The 25,699-nt window shown below is 36.2% G+C and overlaps 1 protein-coding gene across 1 annotated transcript in view; it reads right to left on the reverse strand.

Moving 5' to 3' along the window:
- The window catches only part of Anxa10 (annexin A10), a 75,355-nt gene extending 53,091 nt beyond the window's left edge, over positions 1-22,264 (reverse strand). The window contains exon 1 of the mRNA XM_051169906.1: positions 21,940-22,264. Within this exon, the coding sequence (XP_051025863.1) occupies positions 21,940-21,957 (18 nt within the window). The 5' untranslated portion in view covers positions 21,958-22,264. The remainder of the gene's footprint in view (positions 1-21,939) is intronic.
- Positions 22,265-25,699: the final 3,435 nt, after the last annotated feature.

Raw genomic sequence — 25,699 nt, forward strand, 5'->3', positions numbered from 1 at the left:
AAATTAAGATGCTGAAGAAAGAAACTGAAGAAAATACCAAAAGATGGAAGCCCGTCCCATGATCATTGACTGGTATCACTTATGTGTGGAAAATGTCCATCCTATAAAAAATAATCTGCAGATTCAACGCAATCCTCATCAAACCTCCAATACAGTTATTCACATAAATTGAAATATTTAATCTCAACTTCCATATGTCAAAAAAAACCCATCATAGCCAAAACAATCTTGAATAACAACGAGGACAACAAAACTAATAATAATAGAATTGCTACTGGTGTCACTCCAGATTTCAAGGAATATTACAGATCTATTTTGATCTTTATTTTTGATCAGAAAATATTGTCGAGAAGGAGATCATGTCTTGGAAGAGGAGTTTATAATGTCAGGCCTACTTCAGGAAATAAGGTGGACTCTCATCTGAAACTGGAGAAAGAAGATTTTAAAAAATCTGACATACTCCGGTGCCTCACATTTGACCATGTCCCCTGGAGGGGGAGATCTGGTGGCACTCAGAGGAAGGACAGCAGGTTGCCAAGAAGAGACTTGTTACCCTATGAGCATATACAGGGGGAGGTAATCCCCCTCAGGAACAGTCATAGGGTAGGGGAATAAGGGGAAAATGGGAGGGAGGGAAGAATGGGAGGATACAAGGGATGGGATAACCATTGAGATGTAACAAGAATAAATTAATAAAAAAAATTAAAAAAAATCTGTACCACATATTTGCATAATTATAAACTGACTGTGGTAGTGAATCAAGAAAACTTGTATGTAGGTGAAGCTGCTTTTCACACTACCTTTTATGCAGTAGATTCTGACATACAGCTGTAGTGAGGTAGTTGCCATGGAATTTCAGAATTACAGAGTTTTCATGATATTTAATAGTTGTAAGAAGGAGGCATTCACCATCTTCAGGCACATAGGTTCAAAATACTATATTTGCAATGAAATGAGTGTATCCCAATGAGTATTATGTATGCCTTTAACTTAAGGTCTAGTCCTGCTTTTGTTAATGAAAGAGCTCAATTGAAAATGAAAAAAACATTACAGACTTCAAATAATTCCCTGTAGTGTACAAAGCATTATGCTTTTTAAAGGAAGAATAGTGTTTGGTTGTGGTTAATGACAAGTTTTTTATATGGTATAATGTGGCTACAGTAAAGCCTATGCTAATTGAAATAATTATTTCAAGAGATTAAGAGAGTATGTAAATGTTTTTTCTTGGACTCCAGAGAGATTTGAATTCAAGTTGCGTCTGTGTCACTAAGAAACTATAAAGAACTTAAGTTTTTTAAATTCATTGTCCCTCATTTTTCTTCAGTTACATAATAGGGATAAGATGGCTTTTTTTTTTTATCATAGAGTCCTGTAGTGATGAAATATGATATTGTGAACTAGAACTTGGGGAGGTGTGTGCACTTTAAAAACAGCAACTACCACTATAATTATAGCAGTCCATGGAAGAAAACTTCCTCAGACTTAAGAACAACAAAAGACCTGTGAGAGAGACTAACGCATTGTGGAAAAATGTCTCCACAGAAAAAAATCAATAAGATTAATCTACTAATAATCAAAGAAGCACTACAAATGTGAACTGTGTACAAATGTTAGAATGTCTGTCATCTTTTATTCTTTATAAAAATGCCACTTTATAATACTTTGTTAATGAGAATTAATTTATAAAATATACAAGATAGAAAACATGAATAATGAGTTTTTTCTTCAGGATATTATTTATTTTTCAAAGAATAACCAATGAAGAATAACCAATAATTAATATACCTACATGTTAAGAATCCAGATAGAACTCAGTACAGAGGAACATATCTCAACACAGTAAATGTAACACATGGACAATTTACAGTTACTTTTGTGTTAAATTAGAAAATACTTCAAAGCATTTCATTAAAATACAGAACAAAGCAAGGATGACTGGGAAGTTGGTATTGAGAGTGGCCAGTGTGATGTCACTAACCAGGGAAGATTTTAAGTATAGTGACCAGAAAACTCTTACAGAAGATCATGTTTGGGTGGGACACTGAACTCTTGGGTATAAGCATAAATTTTAATATGCAAATTGCACTGGGAAATCAAGATATGAAGATCTAAGAACAAATTAAATTAATGATTAAAAGTAAAGAGTAGATGATACATTCACTAGTTCTTTATGAGTGCCTTACTGTATATGTTTTAGCTTGACTTTTGCTGCTGTAATAAAGCAATGACCAAAACTATCTTGGGAAGAAAGGGTTTATTTGGCTTACAGGTAATAGTCTATAATTGAAGAAACCAAGCCAAAAACTCAAGGTGGGAGCTTGAAGCAGAGAACATAGAACATTGGGTATTGGCTTTCTTCCAGTAGCCTAATCAGTGACCTTTCTTCTACATCCCGAGACCATTTGCCCAGAGATAGTATTAGCCAAAGAAGTCTGAGCCCTCTCACATCAATCATTAATTAAGAAAATGTCCCACTGACATACCCACAGGATGATTTGATGAGGCATTTTTTTAATATGGGGTTCTTTTCTCCAAGGTGACTCAAGCTGACAAAAACAAACCTGCACAGTAAATTTCGAAAATATCCGCTGCCCACTCGTCCACCTAGTTCCTCTCAGATCCTCCTTCCTTCTCCAACCCCCAACTTCTTGTTGTCTTTTTTTTTTATGATGGTTATATATTCATCGGGCTGTGGCCATACATTGGGATATGGTCAATCAGGCACCACATACTTAAAGAAAACAGACTCTCTCTTAGAAGTTAACAGCTGTCAATGGTTTTCATTTAGTGATGAGGATTAGGAACCTCTTTCTACCCCGTGTTGTAGTGTTAACTGGCTTGATCTTGTGCCAGCATCATGGATGCCATGTACTCATGAGTGTATTAGTTCTGTCACATGCAGAAGAGACTGTTTCACCACAGTGTTCTCTGACCTCTGGCCTTTATATATTTTCTGACCCCTCTTTCTTGATGGTTCCTGAGCCTTGGGCATGAATGAGACATACATGTCCAGTTTGTGCCTGGGTATCCACACTTACTTTCTGAACTTTGCCAGGTATGGCTTTCTGCATTAATCACTGTCCACTGCAGAAAGAGGCATCTCTGATAAGTCTTAAAGTTTCCCTCATCTATAGATGCAGAGTTATGAATTGAGAAGGCATTTTGATAGTATGCCCCTTTAGGAGAGGAGTAGTTGAAGATTCACCCCAGGTCCTACGAACTCCACAACCATGGATTCTTGGCCAGATTTGCATGTGCTTTCTCCTATGGAATGGGCCTCAACTCCAACGACAAAGCACTTGGTTACTCCCAGAACATCCATGCCACTATTGTCCCCATGTGCATATCCCAGATGTGGTTCACAGGATTCATTACTGAGTGAGAGTGCTAATGACTCTCCCATCCCACCAGCCTCCTACATAGCATCTTCTGGTGCTTTACAATCTAACCATCTAGGAGGAACTCTTCTGGTCAGTACTATTTAAATTTCTCCATGTCCTGTGACAAATATGTGTAGCATCTTCAGCAATAGAGTTTTACTATCCATTTTGATGAGCAACAAAAAGCAATGGCAATAACAACCTGCTTTGCTTAGGGAGTCCAATTAAATTGCTTCAAAAATTATAAAAGAAACAATAAAGTTATTCTTTTTTTTTCTTTTTTTTTTTTGGAAAGCTACTAACCTGCACTCCTGGCATACTCAGTTAATCAGGTTTATTCCTTCTCAAGTCTCTGATGGAGTTGAAAACCAGGTAGTTTAGTTTTACAATGAGGCTTAGGGTTAAGATGTCTTTAGGTCTAGAGAGATGTTTTAAGTTGATAATGACAATATGTGAAAGAGATTGATTTACATTCAGAATTTTAGATGCATCAAGATAGGAAAGATGTTTTCTTCAAGGGTGTCAAATACACATTGTGAATATGCTAAAACAGTTATATAATGTATATAAATTCCTGATTGTGTCATAGTTTATTGTGTATATGTGTAATAAAATAATGTTTATGTAAAAAATAAAAATGTTTAATTAATAAAAATTAAAAAATATATTTTAACACATCTAGATTCATTTTTTACTTTTCATTAAAAAACATGCATAAATGTCCTTAAAATACCCAATATAATTAAATGGCTAGCAAGGAGGAATCTTCTTTAGTACTAAACATATTCTGCAAAGCCCAAAGCTTTCTCTTAGGTGAAATACAACCAGGTTCTTGGTAATGTAGGCATGGTTGGGAAACAGTCCTTAGTATGACTAATGAGAGCAGACAGTAGTCAGATTACAGAGACTCCCTGTTCCTGGAAAGCAATCACATTACAATCATGCCTCCTACAGACTGGCCCTCAGTGAGTTCTAAGAAGCTCAAGTCACAGCATAAGTCAAGGAGATGGTGAACATGAAGAGTTACAATAGCTTCTGCCTAACAGTGGAAAACATGTGGCTGGGACCACTCACTGTGAGAATGAACAGAGGACATTCTACACACTTCTTTCTGCTGAATGGGAGGGGATGTTTCCCCTTTTATTTAATCTTCATAACACCTTACTGTTTAGTACCTGTAGTTTCTACTTAGCTGTTGCTGTGATAAGATACCATGGCCAAATGAACTTAAAGAGGGATTTATTGTGTCTTATGGTTTTAAAGGGACAGAATCCTTCATAGTGGGGAAAGCATCACTATGGATTGCAGGGACAGGAAACTAGCTAGTTGCATTTTCCATCCAAAACATAGGAAGCAGAGGGAACAGGACGTAGAGATAGACTTAAATCCTCAAAACCTGTCCTCAGTGAAGGTCATAGAGTTTTCAGCAAGGATCTACTGCTTGCCTGGAGAGTCTATAGTCTTCTCAAAAAAATTACACCAACAGGTTGCCAACTATTCAAAAACACCGGCCTATGGAAGAGGAGAAACTCTCATTGAAACCACCAGAGTAGTCCATGTCAGTAGGGTCAAGAACACATTGCTCTCCTTTTCCTCAGAGCCTCACAATGGTTCACAATCTTTGTACCTTGGAATAGCTACAAATATTCACTGTAAGCTTGATATGTATCTGATTACTATTAAGAATGTAATATAAAACCATGAACCAAAAAATAAAAAGGCCACATATTTTTATTTAATTATAAATGCATCTTAAAACCAGGTATTTTGGAAGATACTGTAATTTACCCAGTAGTCTTTTCTATTCACTAAAATTAGTTATTCACATAAACAGACTATTTTTCTAAGTGTTTTCATCTGCTTTTCACTGAGCAGTCTTGAGGGACTGATTTTATTTGTCTTTTTCATATATGAGGAGTCCCTAGGATGCTAAGTTGCTGTAGACACACTGATGGTGTGTCATGAAGCAAACACTCAGTCTCAACTGTAACTCTATGGTTAGTGCCATTTCCATTACAGCAGTAAATATTGTAAGATGAAATACCATGCTTGATCGAGGAGCCTTTCTCACTTATGTAAAAGAAAACACATTTTCATTTCTATAAGAATCCCTAGTCCTTACAGAAAAAATAGAAAATTGCAAAGTAAAACATATTATTTTTTAATAATTTATTCAGATTAAATCCCGATTGTTATCCCCTCACTTGTATCTTCCTGCTCCCTCCCTGTCTCTCTTTTTGGCCCTAGTCCCGTCACCTAGACCTCCTAAAGGGGGACCTCCTCCCCACCATGTGATCATAGCCCATCAGGTCTCATCCAGATAGCCTGCTTCCCCTTCTGAGTGCCACCAGGCCTCCCCACTATGGGGATGTGGTCAAATAGGAGGCAGCAGAGTTCATGTCAGAGTTGTCCCTAGTCTCCCCAAAACAGTGGAGAATGAGTTGTCATTGGCTAGATCTGAACAGGGGTTCTAGGTTTACTGTATGCATTGTATTTTGTTGGTGGAGAAGTTTATGCAGGCCCCCCTTTATTCAGATCTGCCAGCCTTGATGGTCCTCTCTTGGGACTCCTTTAGGGTGTGTGTGTGTGTGTGTGTGTGTGTGTGTGTGTGTGTGTGTGTGTGTTGTGTAGGTTTGAGGGAAGACTGATAAAAAGTAAACAAAAATAAATTTCCAATTTGGGTTCTCAACATTTAAAATTTTCTAAAATTGCATTAAAGCTATCTGCAGCATCCCAATGTGAATTCTCTGTTGTCCTGACTCCTCAGTATGTTGGTTGCAGATACATTTTGTTGATGGCATTGGAATGGATGAAGGCACCAGGCTGCTCCCTGTCAGGACTACCTGACATTAGAAGGCATAGCATAGTTCTCTTTGAGAGGCTCATGCCAATGTTCATGACTGCATGTTATTTTAAATTATTTTATTTTATTTTTATGACTACTTTTCTGTCTCTCAATCCTAAAGTTTAAAATCTACATTAAATTCTGTTAAGAAACTCTATTTCTGCTTCAAGGCTGAAATAAAAAAGGAAATCTTGCTTATGCTGGCTAGATATTCCCTAAGCTAATTAATCTTAGGAAATAGAAATACAACTTCAAGTGAGAGAATAATTAACCATATTTTCTACATTCTTCAACCATATGAAGATTTTTAGCAGAGCAGTTACTGCAATATGATTTTTTGACTCTAACTTTTGACTATGATGACTTCAGCTTATATCTCGCAAAGAAAACATGTATACTTTATCTAATAAAAATAAAATTTGATCAACAGATACCTAGTTCATTAGCATTGGTACATCTAGTGATACTGAGGTGGGGCATCCATATTATCTTTTTTCCCACATTGACAGAGAAGTATTTATAGACAAGATCCAGTTACTAAATTAGTGACTATTAAGTCTTTCTAAGTTAGGAGTTATATTTTCAGGAATTTAAGAGAGACAGAGAAACATTTGATCTCCTCTACACTGCTTCTTAAAAAAAATAATAGGCAAAATATCTTAGCTAGTTTATAGGAAACAATTTTCAGGAAGATGTTATTGAAAGCAAGTTTAACTCAATAGAAGACTACTAAAGTTAAGCTAATTACAATAGAAGCAGAAAGCTTCATGTGCTGCTTACTTTTTAAATCACAGGATACCTATTTTCTAATGCCTGGAACCTGTGAACATTACTTTACACCAAAGAGACTTTTCCAATACTATAAAATTAAATGTTGTGAACTGGAACATCGTAGATTGCCTTTGGAGCATCTGAATAAGTCATAAATGTGACTGGCTTCATCTGGGAAGTCAAAAGGGAGATTTGACTATAAACACGAAAAAGCAACAGGATAATGGAAGCTAGAGCTTCTGCTAACTTTGAACACAAAGGGAGGGAACATGATACATGAATATGGGTATCATTAGATGCTGGTTAAGGCAAGAAAACACTTTCTTTCCTTGTCCTCAGCAGGAATTCGTCTGGCTGATAGTTTAAGTTCAGGCTAATGGAATTTCTGTAGAGTTTTAGACCATTGCAACATGAGTAGCCTGACACTAAGGGTGTCGGAACTATGTGGAGTTTGTCCTCTACGATTTATTATGGGAGCTCAGGTAATTAAATGACTTACTTAAATTCCTCGCCTGTGTGTCCACCTATTCTAAACTCTCAGTTTACAAGTTTACCCTGTCCCAAGCAGATTTCTTGCACCTGAAACAAATGTTGTCTATATACTGGAAATGACAGAGCCATGAAAAGGAAACAACGATATAGAAACTTTCAGATAATAAAAAAAAAAAATCACATAATTCGATATAAGTAAATAATTTTATATTGGTGAACATGAATGAAAAGACTAAAGTTAACCTTTGCAGTATTGCATTTAGGTCACTTATAAAAGAAATAAATTGGCATCAAAACCCTCTTCCTTAATATTAAATGTGAGAACACCTCTGATCCCTTTTAGAAACCAGAAGAAAAAAAAAATTCAGGACTCAAAAGTCTTAAACCCAGCAAAATGACAACTTAAAATAAAGGGAAATGAATGTACCAATTGCATATTCTCTCATAAATAATACTCAAAAGTGATTTTAACCAGTGAAATCAGAATAGTGGACAGAAGTAAATGGAAGAAACACTTCAATACCATTAATATGCATGTTACTGATTTTTTACCGTATAGCAAGACTTGTGCTAAAGAATAAGAACATTTTTTAAACCTTAGACAATGAAGGAGTATTTAATATCATCGACTTGGTAAATAAAGAAATCTCTGGAAAACAATTACAGTAATTTTTCTTCTCCTTATCTACAATATATTAAGAAATTATTTTTCTTGGTGTTTATTCTTAAGCTGTAGGCACTGTGCTGAGCAGGTTGTGAGCTATTCTAATGCTACCATCCTTAAAACCCACATAAATGCCCTTCACTTGTGAGTCTGAGGACTCCTGAGTGACTTCTGCCCCATTAGTCTGTCCTCAGGGCAAACCTCTCCTGGCCATGTGCTCCTAGCCCATCCTGCCTAATAGTGAGCTCCATCTTCCTCTCTCTTCTTCCTCCTTCCCCTTGCCTTTGGCCTCATGGTCTCTTCTTCGATTCCAAGCCTAGGGACCTAAAGTCCATGTACTTTTCTTCTGCCCAGCCATAGACTGTCAGCAGCTTTATTTAACCAGGCAGAGACTATTGCCGAGCAAAATTTACCCAGTGTCACTTAGTGTAGGTGAGACTGTGCTCATCCAGGGTGAAACCAAATCTTGGGGCACAGTACCCAACATTTGAACACATAGCAACACCAGATCAATCCCCAACACAACAAAGAATTGTTAAGAAGTTGAATTGAAGAGATTATTGGCAATAGTCTACAGGTAGGCTCTCTTCCATGCTTTTCCTATCTTTGTATGGAATCATGTGGAATTTGTTCCCTAGTTGAATAACTTTGACATCTTATTTAATAATCTAATCTCTCACTTTATAAAATTATTTTTATTGTTGCTGTTTTTTATCTTTGAAGGCAAACACCATCTAATAGCTCTAAACATGCTTCTCAAACTTATGAATGGTCTAAGAAATCGTAGCAACAAGGTAGTATAAAGTAAGGGGAGTGTTTCCAGCACAAAGTACTGCATATGAAAATGTTGATTCAATATTTACACATAACCATTTGTTTAATGATTGGTAACCCAAACCATGTTTTATAGAATATTGTATTGGTCTCCCATTTTTTATGATTATGCTCATATTAAAAAGAAAGAATTAAGTGCCTAAAGAGGACATTTTTACTGTGATTCCAGCCTAGAAGGCTAGAGTAGGAGACGAGATTGCACAAAGTACTTTGATAGTCCACTTTCAGGTATGTTGGCTATAGGGCTTGTGTATAGCTATCTTTTATCAAGATAAGAAAATTGGTGTTTCAGTTTATTGAGAGTTTGAACATCAATGGGGTTAATTTTGTTTATATATATTATTAATTTATTCATATTACATCTCAATTGTTATCCCATCCCTTGTCTCCTCCCATTCCTCCCATTCCTCCCTCCCACTTTCCCCTTACTCCCCTCACCTATGACTGTGACTGAGAAGGACCTCCTCATAGGGTATCAAGTCTCTTCTTGGTAGCCTGCTTTCCTTCCTCTGAGTGCCACCAGGCCTCCGCATCCAGTGGACATGATCAAATATGGAGTTAAACTTGTTCATTTCCATTCTTGCATTATATACTGAATACTTTGTATAAAGGTGTGATATACTCACTGGTGTTTGAATGCTAAAACTCTCCCTGGCCTTTCTAGATCCTTCTTATATATTACCACATTGTGTGTTTTTTAGATTGAATATATTTGAAGCTATATTCATAAGGATTCCTGCTACTCAATTTTCTTTTCTTGTAGTGTTGACTTACTTTCTGCTTATATGTAATCCAGCTCCATAAAATGAGTCAGAAAACCTGCTCTCTCCTAAATAGCAAAATGGAACTCCTAGTTGATAATATTTCAGGAAGGAAAATGTCAGGCCTACAGGATTTTGCTCAAGGTTGTTTTTTCAAAGGATAAATAATATCATTGCTGTGGACTTTCTTCTAGAAAAGCAAAGGGGGGACATTTTCCCGCATGTTCTACCCAACTTTGAAAAATAAAATTGGTGTTTTTGATTTAAGATGATAAAATAAGAGGGAAGAAAACTGTTGCTCCTGGGAAAATAGCTTCACAAGTATTAACCTACATGTATAGCTGGGTTGAGAAAATAAGAAAATTGATTCAAATGCCTATCCTCGTGGTTTTTGTTGCCTTGGAGAGAAGTGAAAAAGAATGGGAGGACTGGAATAGTGACCCTGATTAGATCAGAGATAACAGAATGAAGGTACATGATGAGTAGATAGCTGAGAATGGTGTGTGAACAGGCCGATACATACCGGCATATACTTGTTTTCATGAACAGGAGTGAGTGCAGCTATGCATAGATAAATGGGCACATAGCTCTCCATCTTGTTCACTGCAAGGTCTAATAATAGGTTCTCCAGAAAACACATGTAATAGCCAGATTCTCAAATACCAGTGTTAAGTTCAGTGAATCAGAAAACTTTAGGAAAGTGGTGAATTCTACATTAACAGAAATCTCAGAGGGAAAAAAAATAAATAAATAAAAGGTATTTCAAAATAAGAGTCACGGGCCACTGCAATGGATCAGGAAATAAAAGCACTTGCTAGTAAATCTGCTGAGCTGACTTCAGTCTATAGTACTCACATGGCTTCCGTCAATTGACTTACACACACACACACACACACACACACACACACACACACATATACACACAAAAGTGTAATAAAATAAGAGTTGAGTTGACTTCTTAGATTTGAATAACCATAGGTAAAATAATTTGAGGAAACTAACAAATATTTGACAGAATGCGTCATTACTCCAAGATGAAGATCAATGTCTTTTAACCTTTAAAACATTTAATGTGTCAATAAATAAGATTATGCCTATATCTCTTCTTCAAAAATGATTTCCAATCAATAAATGTGGAAAAGAAAAAGGATTAAAAAATGAACCCAATTTGAATGTTAAAATGGCCAAAAAAAATTTTAAGGTGAAAGATCATTGAATATCCTTAACACATTTACTTCCTAATACCTAAGAGACTCATTCTACTTCTGTGGGAAATCTTACCAAATTTACCACGACTAGGTGATTATATCCAAGACTTAGGGGTTGACACTGCTGTCTCTCTGATACACTGGAAAAGGTATAATGCATCCATACTATTGTTTTGAACAACCTACATGTATTGTCTAATCAAGAAAAACATCAGGGAATGCTAACTTGAAATACTTCTTATTCATTATTGAATACTCTTCAAAGGAAACAAGGTCAGAAAATTGAAGGAAAACTGAGGAAATACTAGAGATAATAAGAGACGAAGAGACTCAATAACAAGGTGCAATATGCTTGATTAATTATTGATAGAGAACAGGAAAGTTATGAGGAATTGGGTACCAACTAGCTGGTGTTGGTGGCTTAGATATTAGTACTTGTTGTCATAGTCTAGTGTTGATGACTTCAGCAAATAAAAAATAGAGATCTGGAGAAAGGGTAATTGGTAATCTAAATAATTAAAAATTGTATTTATTTTATGTGCAAGCATGTTTGCCTGCATGTATGTCTGTGCACTATGTACATGCCTAGTGCCCAGGGAAGTCAAAAAAGCGTGTCAGTTCTCCTGGAACTGTACTTACAGGTAGTTGTGAACGGGCCTGTGGGTGGTGGGAATCAAACATGGGTGCTCTGCAGGTGCTTTCAATCATTGAGTTATCTTTTTAGCCCTAAGTCATTTGTGTGACTTCTGTATGAAGGTTCTCAAAACAAAGTTCAAAATGTCTTGGTTTTAGGTTCAAGTCCATTTTCATGAATCCATAACGGGAGACTGTTAGTCAGATATCAGTATGCTGGATTGAATTCAGCTGTCACCAGTAATGTGTCACTGATGCTGGAGGAATAAGACACAGCTTGAGACATGGGCATAAGAGTGAGGTGCAGCAGGAAGGAGGCAGATCCTAAGTGCATTTAAATGGAGAAAAGCAGCAGAGAGCAGATAAAGTAGAACTAACTCGGATGGAGAAATTCCAGTGGGAACAAAGTCGTGAATTGAAAGATAACAAAAGCACTATAGCCATAGCCATTTGAAATATCCTGTCTCATGTGTTACCTTAAGGAAGGGACAGATTATTTCACAGATGAGCATACTTCCGCAGTGAATCTGATTTGATCCCAGGCAGAGTGTAAAAAATTTTGTAGCTCTAAAAGGGTTGAGAAAGAGCACCTACATTGCCACTGAAACACAGTTTTCAAAAAATTACTCTGTCTACATGTCTGTTTGGGCTGGTGTGCAGGGGGTGGGGTTGGGCAACCACTCAATAAAAATGTGACTAAACTGTTGGACGGACGTGGTGACAAATCTTTAATCCCAGCACTCAGAGGGGCAGAGGCAGGCAGATTGTTGAGAGTTCGAGGCCAGCCTGGCCTGCAAAGTGGGTCCAGGGCAGCCAAGGCTACTCAGAGAAACCTTGTCTCAGAATGCCCCCTCCACCTCCAAGTGACTACCTGCTGAAGAAGTTAGCCAGATGCCTTTATTTATAATGCATCTTTCCACCAAGTTGCTCAGTTAATTCAAATAACAAGTTGTAGATGATACAAGTTTTTCTGAGAATACTTTCTCGACAATGCAATACAATTATTAAGGAGACCAGAGGTCAGGAAGATAAATCTCTGAGTGTGCTTGCAGTTGCAAGCTTGAGGACCTGAGTTCTTTCCCTGGATCCTATCTGAAAAATTAAGGGACAGCAAACTACTTGAACTTATCGTCCCAGGCATATGGCTGGGGGTTGTGAAGAGATAGTGGTTGGCCATCTAGTCCAACCTATTAGGTGAGCTCCAGGCCAATGACAGATCCTGTCTCACAACTAGGCGGCATCTGAGAAGTTCTAACAAGGGCTGGCCTGTGGCCTCCACACATATGTACTTGCATGTGTATGCATGTACACATATTTAACCTCTCTCTCTCTCTCTCTCTCTTTCTCTCTCTCTCTCTGTGTGTGTGTGTGTGTGTATGCATGCTCACATACAGGAACAAACAAAAAAAGAAAGAATACAAAATGGGTCATAAATTTGCATTCTTATATCTGTTATGAGAAAGGAAAGATGTCTAATAGCTAAGAAGGGAGAAGCCTACCTGTTTCTTTATAACTGACAAGTAGGTTATATGTCATCCCGCCCACTAATTTCTGAATTTGCAACTCACTGAATACCTTGAAGAAAGGTCTGGAATATCTGCAAAAATTAATCCTAGCATTTATAATATGTGGAGAGAGAGAGAGAGAGAGAGAGAGAGAGAGAGAGAGAGAGAGAGAGAGAGAGAATGAGGACTATAGGGGGGTAGGTTTATTGGTCAGCTGAGAGAGGAGCAGCTGTGACTTTTGTCACATACCAACAGTACCTCCAAATTCCAATCCCTACTTCAGCTCTCACTCAAGGCCCTCAAGTCTGAGTGCTTGCTCTTGTGAAGGGACTACTGTGTTCATTGTGACTATTTACTTTTCTATATTGCAGTTGCACGCCTGGTTAAACACCCAAGAGTCAGCAAATGAAAGACACACAGAAAGAGCCCGGGCCTCCAGGTACCAGAGCCACTGTCTTTCAGGACCTTTCTCAGTTTTCTAACTTACCCTTTAAAACAGTGACATTTAGAGAATGGCAGCTAAAGGAACGCCTGGCAGAGTGTGTACACATATTTTCAATATCTCCAAGGGAGTTGAACAATGACTCCGGAAGATTGCTATTACAACGATGGAAGTAAGAAAAAGAATGCAGGCTACCAAGAAGAGACTTGATACCCTATGAGCATGTACAGGGGGAGGAGGTCCGCCTCAGTCACAGTCATACGGGAGGGGAGTAAGGGGAAAATGGGAGGAAGGGAGGAATGGGAGGATACAAGGGATGGGATAACCATTGAGATGTAATATGAATAAATAAATAAAATAAAATAAATAAAAAAAAGAAAATGAACGAGCCAGTTTAAAAAATATAAAATGACTTGCTTATGCATTCAAAACATCAGCAGCACCCAGTGTGACATCTATGAGTCTGCTGGGGTTAAAGTGCTTTCCTGTCTTAGAACCTGCAAAACCTAACTATGGGGTTCTCTTTCCAGCTTATTTTAAATAGCATGATACCAATGTTCAACTAAGAAACAGGGTGTTAAAATACACCGTGGCATCCTGTTACCTTTTTTTTTAATTATTAATTTTGTATTTTGATTGCCACAATACAAAGATGAAAACGCAACCTGAAGTGCTTGTGAACGAAACGGATTCTCATTATAGGCATAGCAGCAGTACAATAAACACACAATTGTGTGTAGGGATTACTTTTATGTTTTGTACATGATACTTGTCATGGTCCAATACTTGCTTTATTCCCTGCTCACAAAAGTAACTAGAATGTCTGAGGGACTTGTGCGAAGCCATCACAGAAAGAATGTATGAGTGGTAACACACAGAACACCGGGCCAAGAAAACGGGCTCAAGAATTTCCCAACTTTTATTCCTCTTTAGATAAGAAAAAGAAATACATATTTACAAACTGTGAAAAAAATGTTTGTGAATTACTAAAGAGAATTGACAAGACTAGACTTTGAGGTTGGCAGCATGGACTCCAAAAGTAGTTCTTTTTATTTTTTTATTTTTTGGTTTTTTGAAACAGGGTTTCTCTGTGTAGCATTGGCTGTCCTGGACTCACTTTGTAGACCAGGCTGGCCTCAAACTCACAGAAATTTGCCACCCTCTGCGTTCTGAGTGCTGTGATTAAAGGCATGTGTCACCACACCTGGCTCAAAAGTAGTTCTTAAAATTCCCATAATCTCTTTCTTTTTGGTGCGTCAGTCCGAGCTACTCCTGTTTATTAGGGACTTCCGCTGATAAAAGAATTCTATAGTACATGGCAGGTTGGGTGTGGGTCTGTGATACTATGCCACAAAATGAAAGAAATCAGTGAGCAATGGCATGTAACAGACGCTTTCTGCTTTTACCACCTCGCCCAGTTACAGAAATGCGTGACTCATTAAAGTAACCATGACTCTTATGGACCAAACACAATTTCTCAAGACTTTTATCTTAATTTAATGGGTTTTAAAAGTTCATGATTTGTCACAACCCAATGATTTATTTCCTGTACTATTGGTTAACTGGGTTGATTAATTAGGAAGAACAAAATAGCAATGTTGTTACACATATTTTCTTTATTCGAAATGAGAACTAAAACTGACATTTAAATCAGCACAATATATTAATGCTAATAGTAGAGGTATAAATTCAAAATAAATTTTTGTTCTGGCATGATGGCCCCCCACTTTTAACCTGAGTACTTGGGAGTCAGAGGTAAGCCGATCTCTGAGTTTGAGACTCATCTGAATTACAGAGTGAGTTCCAGGACAGCAAGGACTGCCTTGTGAAACTGTGCCTCAGAAAACACAAACACAAACAAAACAAATCAACAAGAAATGAACCCTAGTAGTTTCATCTGGAAACTTCAACATGCTGAAACAAAAGAATGTGGTAGCTGGTTTATTTGGAAATATTAGAATTTCATAAGAGGAAAGGAATTTAGAGACAAGGGGACCAATTTTCTACAGAAATGATAGTGATCCCACGAAATAGAACCTGGAAAAAACGAGTCTACAAATTTAATTCTTGTTAGTATGAATTCACTGAATAATTACATCTCTAAACAATGTTCCTAGTTTCCAAAATGAAAACATGACAGAGACAGTTTGATGCCTGAACAGTCACCTAAAACGCTATAATGTTGGAGCACCATATTCAGCCTTCTGCCCCAATATATCTGACAGACATATTTGTGAAGCAGGAACTATTGAGGACTTGCTTACCCTGTCTTGGCAGAGTTTGACCATCACTGTGCCTACACCTAAGCTTGCCCATTTTTAGACAGAATTCTGTCTGTGGCAGAAATGAGGACATTTTGCCCAGGGGATGGTTTGTGACATTCCTATCTACTCAGATAATTACTTTTATTCTTTTTCAGGTCTCTGATGGAGTTGAAGACCAGATAGTTTAGTTTTACAATTAAGCTTAGCTGTTTAGGGGTTAAGATGTTTTTAGATCTATATAGATGTTTTAAATTGATAAAGATGAGATATGATAGATATTGATTTACATTCAGAATTTTAGAAGCACCAAGATAGGAAAGATGTTTTCTTCAGCGTTGCTGAATACAAATAGCTAAAACACTATGAATGTAACATTTATATAATTCCTGATTGTTTCATAGTTCTTCTTGCTGTAGGTAGTTTATTTTATATATGTGTAATAATAGAACTGTATATGTAAAAAAAGAAAAATAAAAAAAAATAAAAAAGAGGAAGAGGTTAACAATTGCATATAATGTGAATAAATTATTATAAAAAAGAAAAAGAAAACAAAAACAAAACAATGTTCGCAGAAGGCAGACTTTGACAATCTTCTTCACTAAAATCCAGGTAGCCAGTAGCGCATAATGTGTGTGAGTAGTAGGTTGAGAATAAATCATAAAAGACAGATAAAATATAACCCTGACTTCAAGTTCTTTGCTCTTATATTTATTTATTCTTGGTTGCAATAATAAGAGGGTGGAGTTGCGTGACCAAGTAGACACATTGTTACATGCTTCAGGCTCAAGCATGAGTGCTAAGTTGATGTGTAAATTGAAGAACAGATAGAAAAAATTATCTATGACTTTTAATGCTATGGATAATGAGTGGGAAAGGAAAGAGTTTTAAGAATTTAGGCTTGGCATACTTCCAACAAGCCAACGCCTTATATCAGTTAAGCAGTGATGAGGAGACACTGCACAGATAGATGGAGGTCATTACTGTCTTTGGAAAGAGTGGCTGAGATGCTTTTCAGGCAAAATCCAGTGAAAATGAACTTAGAAACATTTACAGGAAAGAAAATGAATAGGAGTGCATATTTAAAATTTTTCCAGAAAAAAAGTTAGCATTTGGGAAAGTAGCTATATATAAAAAGTATTTTGTGTTAGGATCTAGGAACTTTATACAAATAAACATTATGCTTAGTTTAAGAGAAGATACACTTCTACTCATGGTGATTGTAATGCTACTTAGATTTACTTATAAAATTTCAGTAATTATAACCACACATGCACATAATCATTAGTAATAGATAAATGGACAACCTCTTCTATCAATGCAATATTTTGTGTTGTTTAGAACCAGAATAATTGATTTAAAAATTAATAAAAGTTAATAAAAATAAAAAGTAACTCACTTTGGGGGATGCTTTCTATACTCCTTGTATTCATTCTTAGGCGTTATTTATTACCCACTTCCAAAAAGAGAGTCTCAAGAAAGAGTGGCAAGTGATATTTTGAGAAAATGTCTCCGGTGTCTCAGGCTGGCCAAGACTCATTATGCAGTATTATCTTAAACTCTTGGTTCTTTGAGTTCAGAGACAGCAGGAGTGAACCACTATCCCACTCTCATATCCTCTTAATAGTTTGAGAAATCAAGACTAGACTCAAAGAAAAAAAAATCTGTCCCAAAGCATTTGGATCATACACAATATTGGTAATACAGCTTCTGACTGTACTTACCACTCTCACATTGCCACCCCTTACATTACAGAAATCAATATTTGGTAGAGCAAACATTTTTTTCCTTTCAAAAATATAACAAAATGCCTACATTTTACTCCAAAGAAAATGTCATTGCACTTAATTTTTTCATTCCAACACTTATTAATTCCACCAAAGCTTCAGTAAAGGTTGAAGCCATAGCTAGCATAACTCCCAGCTTTTGTTGAATCATATGTGTAAAGTTCACACAATTGTAGTCTTGTGATAGTGAAAAGCAATCTAAAGTATGAATAACCTTTTAATAATATTTGCTCAGTAAGTCATATTATAGATAAATAATCCAAGTAGGATATCTTAAAGGGAAGTTTCTCTTAGAAATAACCATTCTACTTCTGCTTCAAAAATAATCCTTTTTTAACATATGCATTTATATTATCACACATATATAAAATAAACTACATACAACAAGAACCATGAAACAATCAGGAATTATATTAATGTTACACTCATAGTATTTTGGCTACTTGTATTTGGCAATCTTGAAGAAAACATATTTCCTATTTCATTGAGTCTAAAATTCTGAATGGAACCTTGCTGTATCAACAACCCCTACTCGCATCTGACTTCACCTCCATCTGTAGTTACTTCTAGGTAATGCTCCTTGAGATGTTTTTCTGGTTTATAGAGATCACTGCTTAAAACTGCGCTCATTCCATCCTCATTGGGCCAAAATATTGACCATCTCCATTGTCCACATAGACTCTGCCATCTCAAAGTCATTTTGAGACATATTTAGAAGTAGGGACATATTAAAAAATTAGTTGTTTTTTTTCTATCTCTTAATTGGATTCACAGGGAATTTTTTCTTTGCTTGATATGTTTATATATGCAATGTGGCTACTCAGGAGTCCGAATAGGCCTATTCAATAGCCTGAGATCTATTCAAGAAGGTCCCAAATTTTGAGGCCAGACTGGGAAATTTAGTGAGATCTGCTTCTCTTAGAATAAAATAGAGTAAGGGCTGAGGATATAGTTTAGTTGTCCAGAGTTTATTCCCTGATACCACAAAACATTAATAGTCAAATCAATAAATCTAAAGAACAACTGGCCTACTTTTCCAACATAAAGTTGGAAATTATGTAGCAGAATCATATTGGCTTCTCTATTTTTCCTCTTTCTTCCTCTTTCTCTCTCTCCTGCTGTTATTCCCTCTCTTTTTCTTTCATCCCTGTCTCCTCTCTTCTCTCTCTTATGTAAAATGTTATGCATTAAACATGATTCTGTGTCTGTAACTTTATGACTGCTCAGTAATTAATGTCATTGAGCTTTTATATTTTCACCTTGGATATATAGAGGGTGGTAGCATCGTTGACCTTAGGGAAGTCTTAAATTGTGTAGTTGAAGTCACTTAGAAGAGTGTCTAGTGATGCGAAGAACTTTAAAAGTCTTCAGTATATTATTATTTGTATTCCTATGAAATAGCTAATGTTGATATTAAATTAGATAAAGCTCAATTGTGTTCCTTCAGTAGATACTAAAATACTTTAGAATAGTTTCTCAACTTTCTGCATATTGTATAGTGTTAATTTAGGCATGACTCATGTATATTTGGTACAAGTATCAGTTTGCTCTATTGTTTTAATATTGCTATTATTAGAGTTTTTCTGTGTTAGAAATATGTAAGAGTCTCAAAATTAATAGAAAAGTAATAGAATTAAAAGGAATTTATAATTATATCAATGGATCAATAAATAAAATATTATGCCAAATAACCCCACCTGGGATTGGTTGAAGACAAAAACAAGACAATATTAGGAAACATTTTCCTAGACCAGTCAGTATAATGTATTCTAAAGAGATCATCTTAATTTGAAGAGTTAGAGTTCTGTGGATGTTGGGTTTTAATCCTAATTTGGAACGAGTTTTTTTCAATAGTCTGCAGTATTATGTCCTTATTCCTCTAGAAACATGACATATCTAATTAATAAGTCCAAAGACTTGAGATTTGCTGCCAATGTAATTTTATCTTCAATTGATGCATTACATATAATCACAAAAATAAAACATACTTATTATGTCAAAGGTAAGCCTAGCTTCAGATCATAAGAAACATTCTTAAACTGCCTTAATCACCAGGAGATACCAAATTCCCCATTTCTAAAACAATCGAAAGATTACACAGTGACATTCATAGCAACATAGCTATTTTTCTATGTTATTGCTTCTTGGTTGGTGTATGTGTGGCAGTATTGCACCATTCTGGAGTTCTCAAAAAAGTTATTGTGTGTATATCAAGCATGCAAGTTCAAATATCAGAGATTACAAATCAGAACTGCTAGGTAGAGGCTTTAGGAGTCTTCCTTCAATTGCTCTGTCAATAGTCAGCTAGTCAGTTATCATTTCTATTAGAAAATGAGAACTTCCTTGCTTGCTGGAGAGTTTATTTCTTGTTTGATGACACCTCATGCAAAATAAGGACTGAATAAGGAATTTGTACATAAATGTTGGTTGCCTTAACAGCAAATCCTAGACACTTGGATCACATATTTTAAGACAAGAAATTTGCTTATATTATAATGACATTGTTGATGTAAATAAAACTTAGTGTCATTTTACTCTCCGTTCATGGTGTGATTGTAATAAAAATGTAAATACTCTTCTACAACACAGCTAATCAAGATATTTTAAGTAAATCTTTAATGAGTTCAAGTGCAACTCTTTGATCTTCATTTTTTATTGGTTCTAAAAGCAAAGCAAATTATATATCCTAAAATGTTTGTGTAATGATACTTTTTAACCTCTAAAATAGAACACATATTTTATAAATGTTTTTAAAAAATATTTCTAAAATATAAGCAATAGTATAAGACTGGCACACAGATTAAATAATTTCAAGTGGTTTTATTCAGATAAAAAAGTAGAAAACATTTCTAGCTCAATCCATTTATCCACAAATTTCGGGAATTCCTTGTTTTTAATAGCTGAGTAGTATTCCATAGTGTATATGTACCACAGTTTCTTTATCCACTCTTCTACTGAGGGACATTTAGGCTGTTTCCATGTTCTGGCTATTATGAATAAGGCTGCTATGAACATGGTTGAGCAAATTTTCTTGTTGTGTGCTGGAGCATCTTCTGGGTATATTCCAAGGAGTGGAATAGCTGGGTCTTGAGGAAGCCCTATTCCCATTTTTCTGAGATAGCACCAGATAGATTTCCAAAGTGGCTGTACTAGTTTGCATTCCCACCAGCAATGAAGGAGTGTTCCTCTCTCCCCACGTCCTTGCACAGTTGAGTGGAGAGTGTGATACGACTTTCTCACGTACTCTGGTGCCTCACATTTGACCATGTCCCCTGGAGGGGGAGACCTGGTGGCACTCAGAGGAAGGACAGCAAGTAGCCAAGAAGAGACTTGATACCCTATGAGAATATATAGGGGGACGTAATCCCCCTCAGGAACAGTCATAGGGGAGGGGAATAATGGGAAAATGGGGGGGGGGGGAGGGAGGAATGGGAGGATACAAGGGATGGGATAAACATTGAGATGTAACAAGAATAAATTAATAAAAAAAAAAGTAGAAAACAAAAGAATTACACAGATTGATTCAATTATATTTTTGTTTAAACTACATTTTACCTTTAGTTCCTCCAAAGCATAGTGTAATCATGTCATAGTTAATAAAAGTGATGGGGGCTTCCAACTGTATATGAAATCTTAAAATTACGGGTGCAAATTACTAAACTAACCATGATAGAAAGTAGCCACATTTGAAGTGCTCATGCATTGCCTGTTTAAAAAATGAAATAGCTAAACAAAATTTCTAGGAATTACTGCTGCATAAATGAGTAAAGAAAATTAAATTATTTTATACAGTTTAATTTATGAATTTCCTGTATGAAAATTTTCTTGAAAGTACATTATAATGTAATATAGAGTAAAGGAAATTATTGTCAGTATACATAAATACTTATATAAGATTACCATATGAAATGGATACTTTGTCATTTATGCATATGTAGATAACTGTTGGTTCCTCCAAAGGTAGTGGATTAGTAGCGGGTTTATATTGAAATAATTCATATAAAGAAAAATAGAACTAAGTTAAAATTACATTAAGTTTAACAGATATTCAAAATGAAGAGTTGTGTTCGGAATTATTTTAATTTCCTATATTAAGAAATAAACTTGAAGACCAATTTTTAGTATGATTCTGAGTCAGAGTACTTATTAAAAGAGAAGCAATTTAATTAGAATAGAATAATATATAGGCATATTTTAAGGCTTAATAATATTAACTCTATTTAATAGTTACTTTGGACAATAACTAATTAAAATTTTAATGAAGACAAATTAAAACCAACATTTCCTCTTCAAAATGCCAAGAAACTCAAATCTCAAAAAACCAGCAAGTTTTATAGAAATAATTGATGTACTCACATATTCCCCACAATACATTTTGAAGAGGGTGAGTAACCAGCGTAGATCACAAGAATTTCAGGGAAGGACCAGCTTCACAGAGTTGGTCCTTGTGAGGCCAGAATGCCTGAGGTTCCCTGCAGTGGTAAATTTAAATATGTCTGCCTGGTCAACCTGGTATCTCAGGCAAAGAAATGTAAATCTGGAACAGCATGACTCAAGACACAGTATTTATACTTGGCTATTAATCATATGTAAACAGATAGAATTATTACATAAAACAAATAGGACCACCGGCCCAGGCCCTGCTTATGTGTTGATATAAAAGTCATACATGAGCCAAATAATGACAAAGTGTCACCTTTCAAAAAAGCCAATGACTCATGGAAAGGTTAGCTGATTAAGCAAAGTTAATGGTTTATTTTCTGATTAATGATTATTAACACCGAGCCTCTTTGAGGTGTGCCAGTGCTATTTCCAATTCTTTCTCAATGTCTAGGCTGTGATTTTATTAAGACTTTCCCGGGTTAAATATTTAACAATATTTGAAAATTTCATACTTTATAATTTGAACATTTTCATTGCTGTTACATACTTTCATTCTCATTCCTCCTCTCCTTCTTCACACCCATCTTGGAGTTTTTTTCCCTCTTTTTATTTTCCTTCTCTCTCCATTGCATCGGGTTTGTGTTACCCAGTGACCGTTGAGAGTAGAGCATGCCCTGGTGTGTGCTTAACCTACCCAAAGTCAGATTGTTAAAGTCAGCTATCAGATGCCAACAGCGTCTCAACTCACGGGGAGATTCCGTGTCTACCTTCCCTTCTCTATGATGGGGATTTTGTCTCTGGAGCTTTCTCAGGTCTTGCAAATGCTGTCACAATAGTTGTCAGTTCACATGTGCATTTACCTTGTTGTGTCTGGAAAACACTGCCTTCTTGAAGTTAACTACCACACCTGGCTTTTATAATTACCCCCGTCCCCTCCCACTAATATCCCTGAGGCCTGGGTTAGGGGGAATTTTCATTTCAGGCTGAGAACTTCACAGTGGCTTATTCTCTTCAGGTTGACCAGATATATAGAGCTCTCTTTGTTAATTGCCATTTACTACATAAAACTCTGATTTGAATTGAGGGATACTCTGATCTATGCATATTGTAATAAATCAGTAGGAGTCATTTTAATACTATGTCCATTTAGCAGAGCAATAGTTATGATATATCTGGTGTTTCCAAGTGACTACCTGGTAATAGAAATATTTGAAGAAATACAGTTGCCATTATTTTTCAAGTTCATTGTAAAGTATACTATCTTCACACCTTATTACATCTGAAGGGAACCAGTGTTTAAAACTCCCCAAAACAAAGATTATATTAGGAACTGTCAGTCTTTATAAATTCCTTATACATGTCTGTATTTATGTCTAAATTAGTTCCTCCCCCCATGTATATGTCTAGAGAGCATACAGTACCCATTAAAAAACAAGTGCAATTATAAAGCATAAAATTCTGAATTGGAAATGAAAGAAAACAAATCTTGTAAAAACAATATTACTATAATTTTTTTCCTGTGGTAATTTTAAAAGTCTTGGGCCTCATGGTTTTAATTGCAGAGTTCATGTTTCCATGTGAAATGATACTTGTCAAAATATTTGAGCTCAAAATATTTTTTCTCACATAATTAAATAACATAGAGAAAAGAGACCAGACTTTTCCTTCATTTTCTCCCAAGATGGGTGCTTAGCTTGTGGATGGGTAGGTTTTTTTGTCTGTTTGTTTTCCATCATTGTTTTGTGATTTACCTTTCCAAGACATTCCTGACAGAAACTATGACTTCTGAGATTTGTCTTTGGTTTGGTTTATGTCAGGATATAGACCTGTGACTCTTGAAGCCAACATGATAAAGTTTGAAAGTAGGAAGCAAAGAACAGTTTACCGGATATTTTTGGTCTTAGGTAGAGATAATTTTTCATAATAGATTTTAAAGGCTTAGAACTAACTCATTTATATCTAACTATGCACTGAGTATTTATTATCTATTAAAAATATAATTAGATATGGTATTTGAGATTTTACTCGATGATAAGCATTTCTTTCAATGACTATTTCTATATAATTGAATTTAATCATATTGAAACTCTGAGGTAGTAGGACGCCTATTTATACCGAAAGGAAGATGAAGACATGAGCCATCAGGGCATTTGAAGACCATGCATCTGAAGTGATCCAGTGCCACCTGAACTTGGACAGAATCCACTCATGCTCTTAATCTGTTGCACAGAACTACAACAAAGAATAAGGTAAGGAAACTATCGAGAGACAAAGAGGGGCGCGGTGGCTGATTCAGACAGATGCATAGTTTAACAGGCAGAGAAATGAACAGAGTAGAAGAGAAAATGATAAGTGCCATAAGCATATCACACGGAACACTCTGGGCAGTTCTGTAGCAGTGTGACCCTAGTCAGGAAGTGAATGAGGGCATCATAGATGACCTAGGTTTTGAAGTGTGACTTAGAAAAGGAAAGGAAAGAGCAGGACACTAGAGAGGTGGTAGGGCACATACGCACTGTGATTTTCTTCATTCCAAAATTTGACAATGTTGTCAAGTGGCAGATAAGAAAATTTCATAACAGAATTCTAAAAATGTTTGGAACTAACTTCTGCACTAATTATCCATAATTTTCCTCATTAATTTGTATTAAAATTCAACCTGGCGTTAAAAAAATCCAACAAAGGAGGAACAGCAGCAACTAATAAATTAATATTGCCTTCTAGTTAGAAATTAGCAGTCTGGAACTAGAAAGCAGAAATTCCAAGTTTAACTGTAATGACTTCTGGGCTAGGGAGATGGTTTAGTGCTTTACGGGCTTGTGGTGCATGCATGAGGACTTGAGTCCAGGCACCCAGCATCCACTTAAAAGTGTGATGGTCCATGCCTGTAAACTCAATGCTAGAGTGTCAGAGACAGGCAGGACCCAGAGTCTCTCTAGCTAGCCTTCAAGAGAAGACAGTAGATTCATGACCAGGACAGAGAACTTGTCTCAGGAGAACAGTAGAGAATGGAAGAGGAAGCTGCCTCTTATTAATTTTCTTCCTTTTCTTTTTTTTTTTTTAAGATTTATTTTATTTTATTTATTACATATGAGTGCTTTACCTGCAGAAGAGGGTATTATATTACATTATAGATGGTTGTGAGCCACCATGTGGTTGCTGGGAATTGAACTCAGGGCCTCTGGAAGAACAGGCGGCGCTCTTAACCACTGAGCCATCTCTCCAGCCCTTTCTTAGTTTTCTTTCTTCCACCGAACTTTCCTCCTTCTTCTTCCTACTGTTTCTCCTCTGCATTCTCTTCTTCTTTCTCCTCATTCTCCTTTATAGAGAATGTCAGCCAGTTTCTTCCTCCTGTTTGTGGATGTTCAGTTTTTCCACGGAAGGCATTGTTCTTTCTCCCACTGAGTTTCTTAATACCTTTGAGGTAAATGAATTGGGTATAGGACTCGGGCTTGAGAGACATCAAAACAGCTCAAAAGGTAAAAACATGTTATTTAAGGTTCTTGAAGGGGTGGGACCTAGAAGAATGGAGCTGATAAATGAGACGGACTAAAGTCTCATGCAATAGCCAACTTTATTCAGATAATATTCGATCTAAGGGTTAAGAGGAAGCACATGAGGAAAGGGGATAATCCTCAGGGCGAGCCACACATGGTAGCCACACAAGCTGCAGGGAGCAAAACCATGCTTTCCCTTGAGACATGTCAACCATTGCCCGTTGTGAGGAACAATC

The sequence above is a fragment of the Acomys russatus genome, chromosome 27 (assembly GCF_903995435.1).
Source record: "Acomys russatus chromosome 27, mAcoRus1.1, whole genome shotgun sequence".
NCBI classification, from domain to species: Eukaryota; Metazoa; Chordata; class Mammalia; order Rodentia; family Muridae; genus Acomys; species Acomys russatus.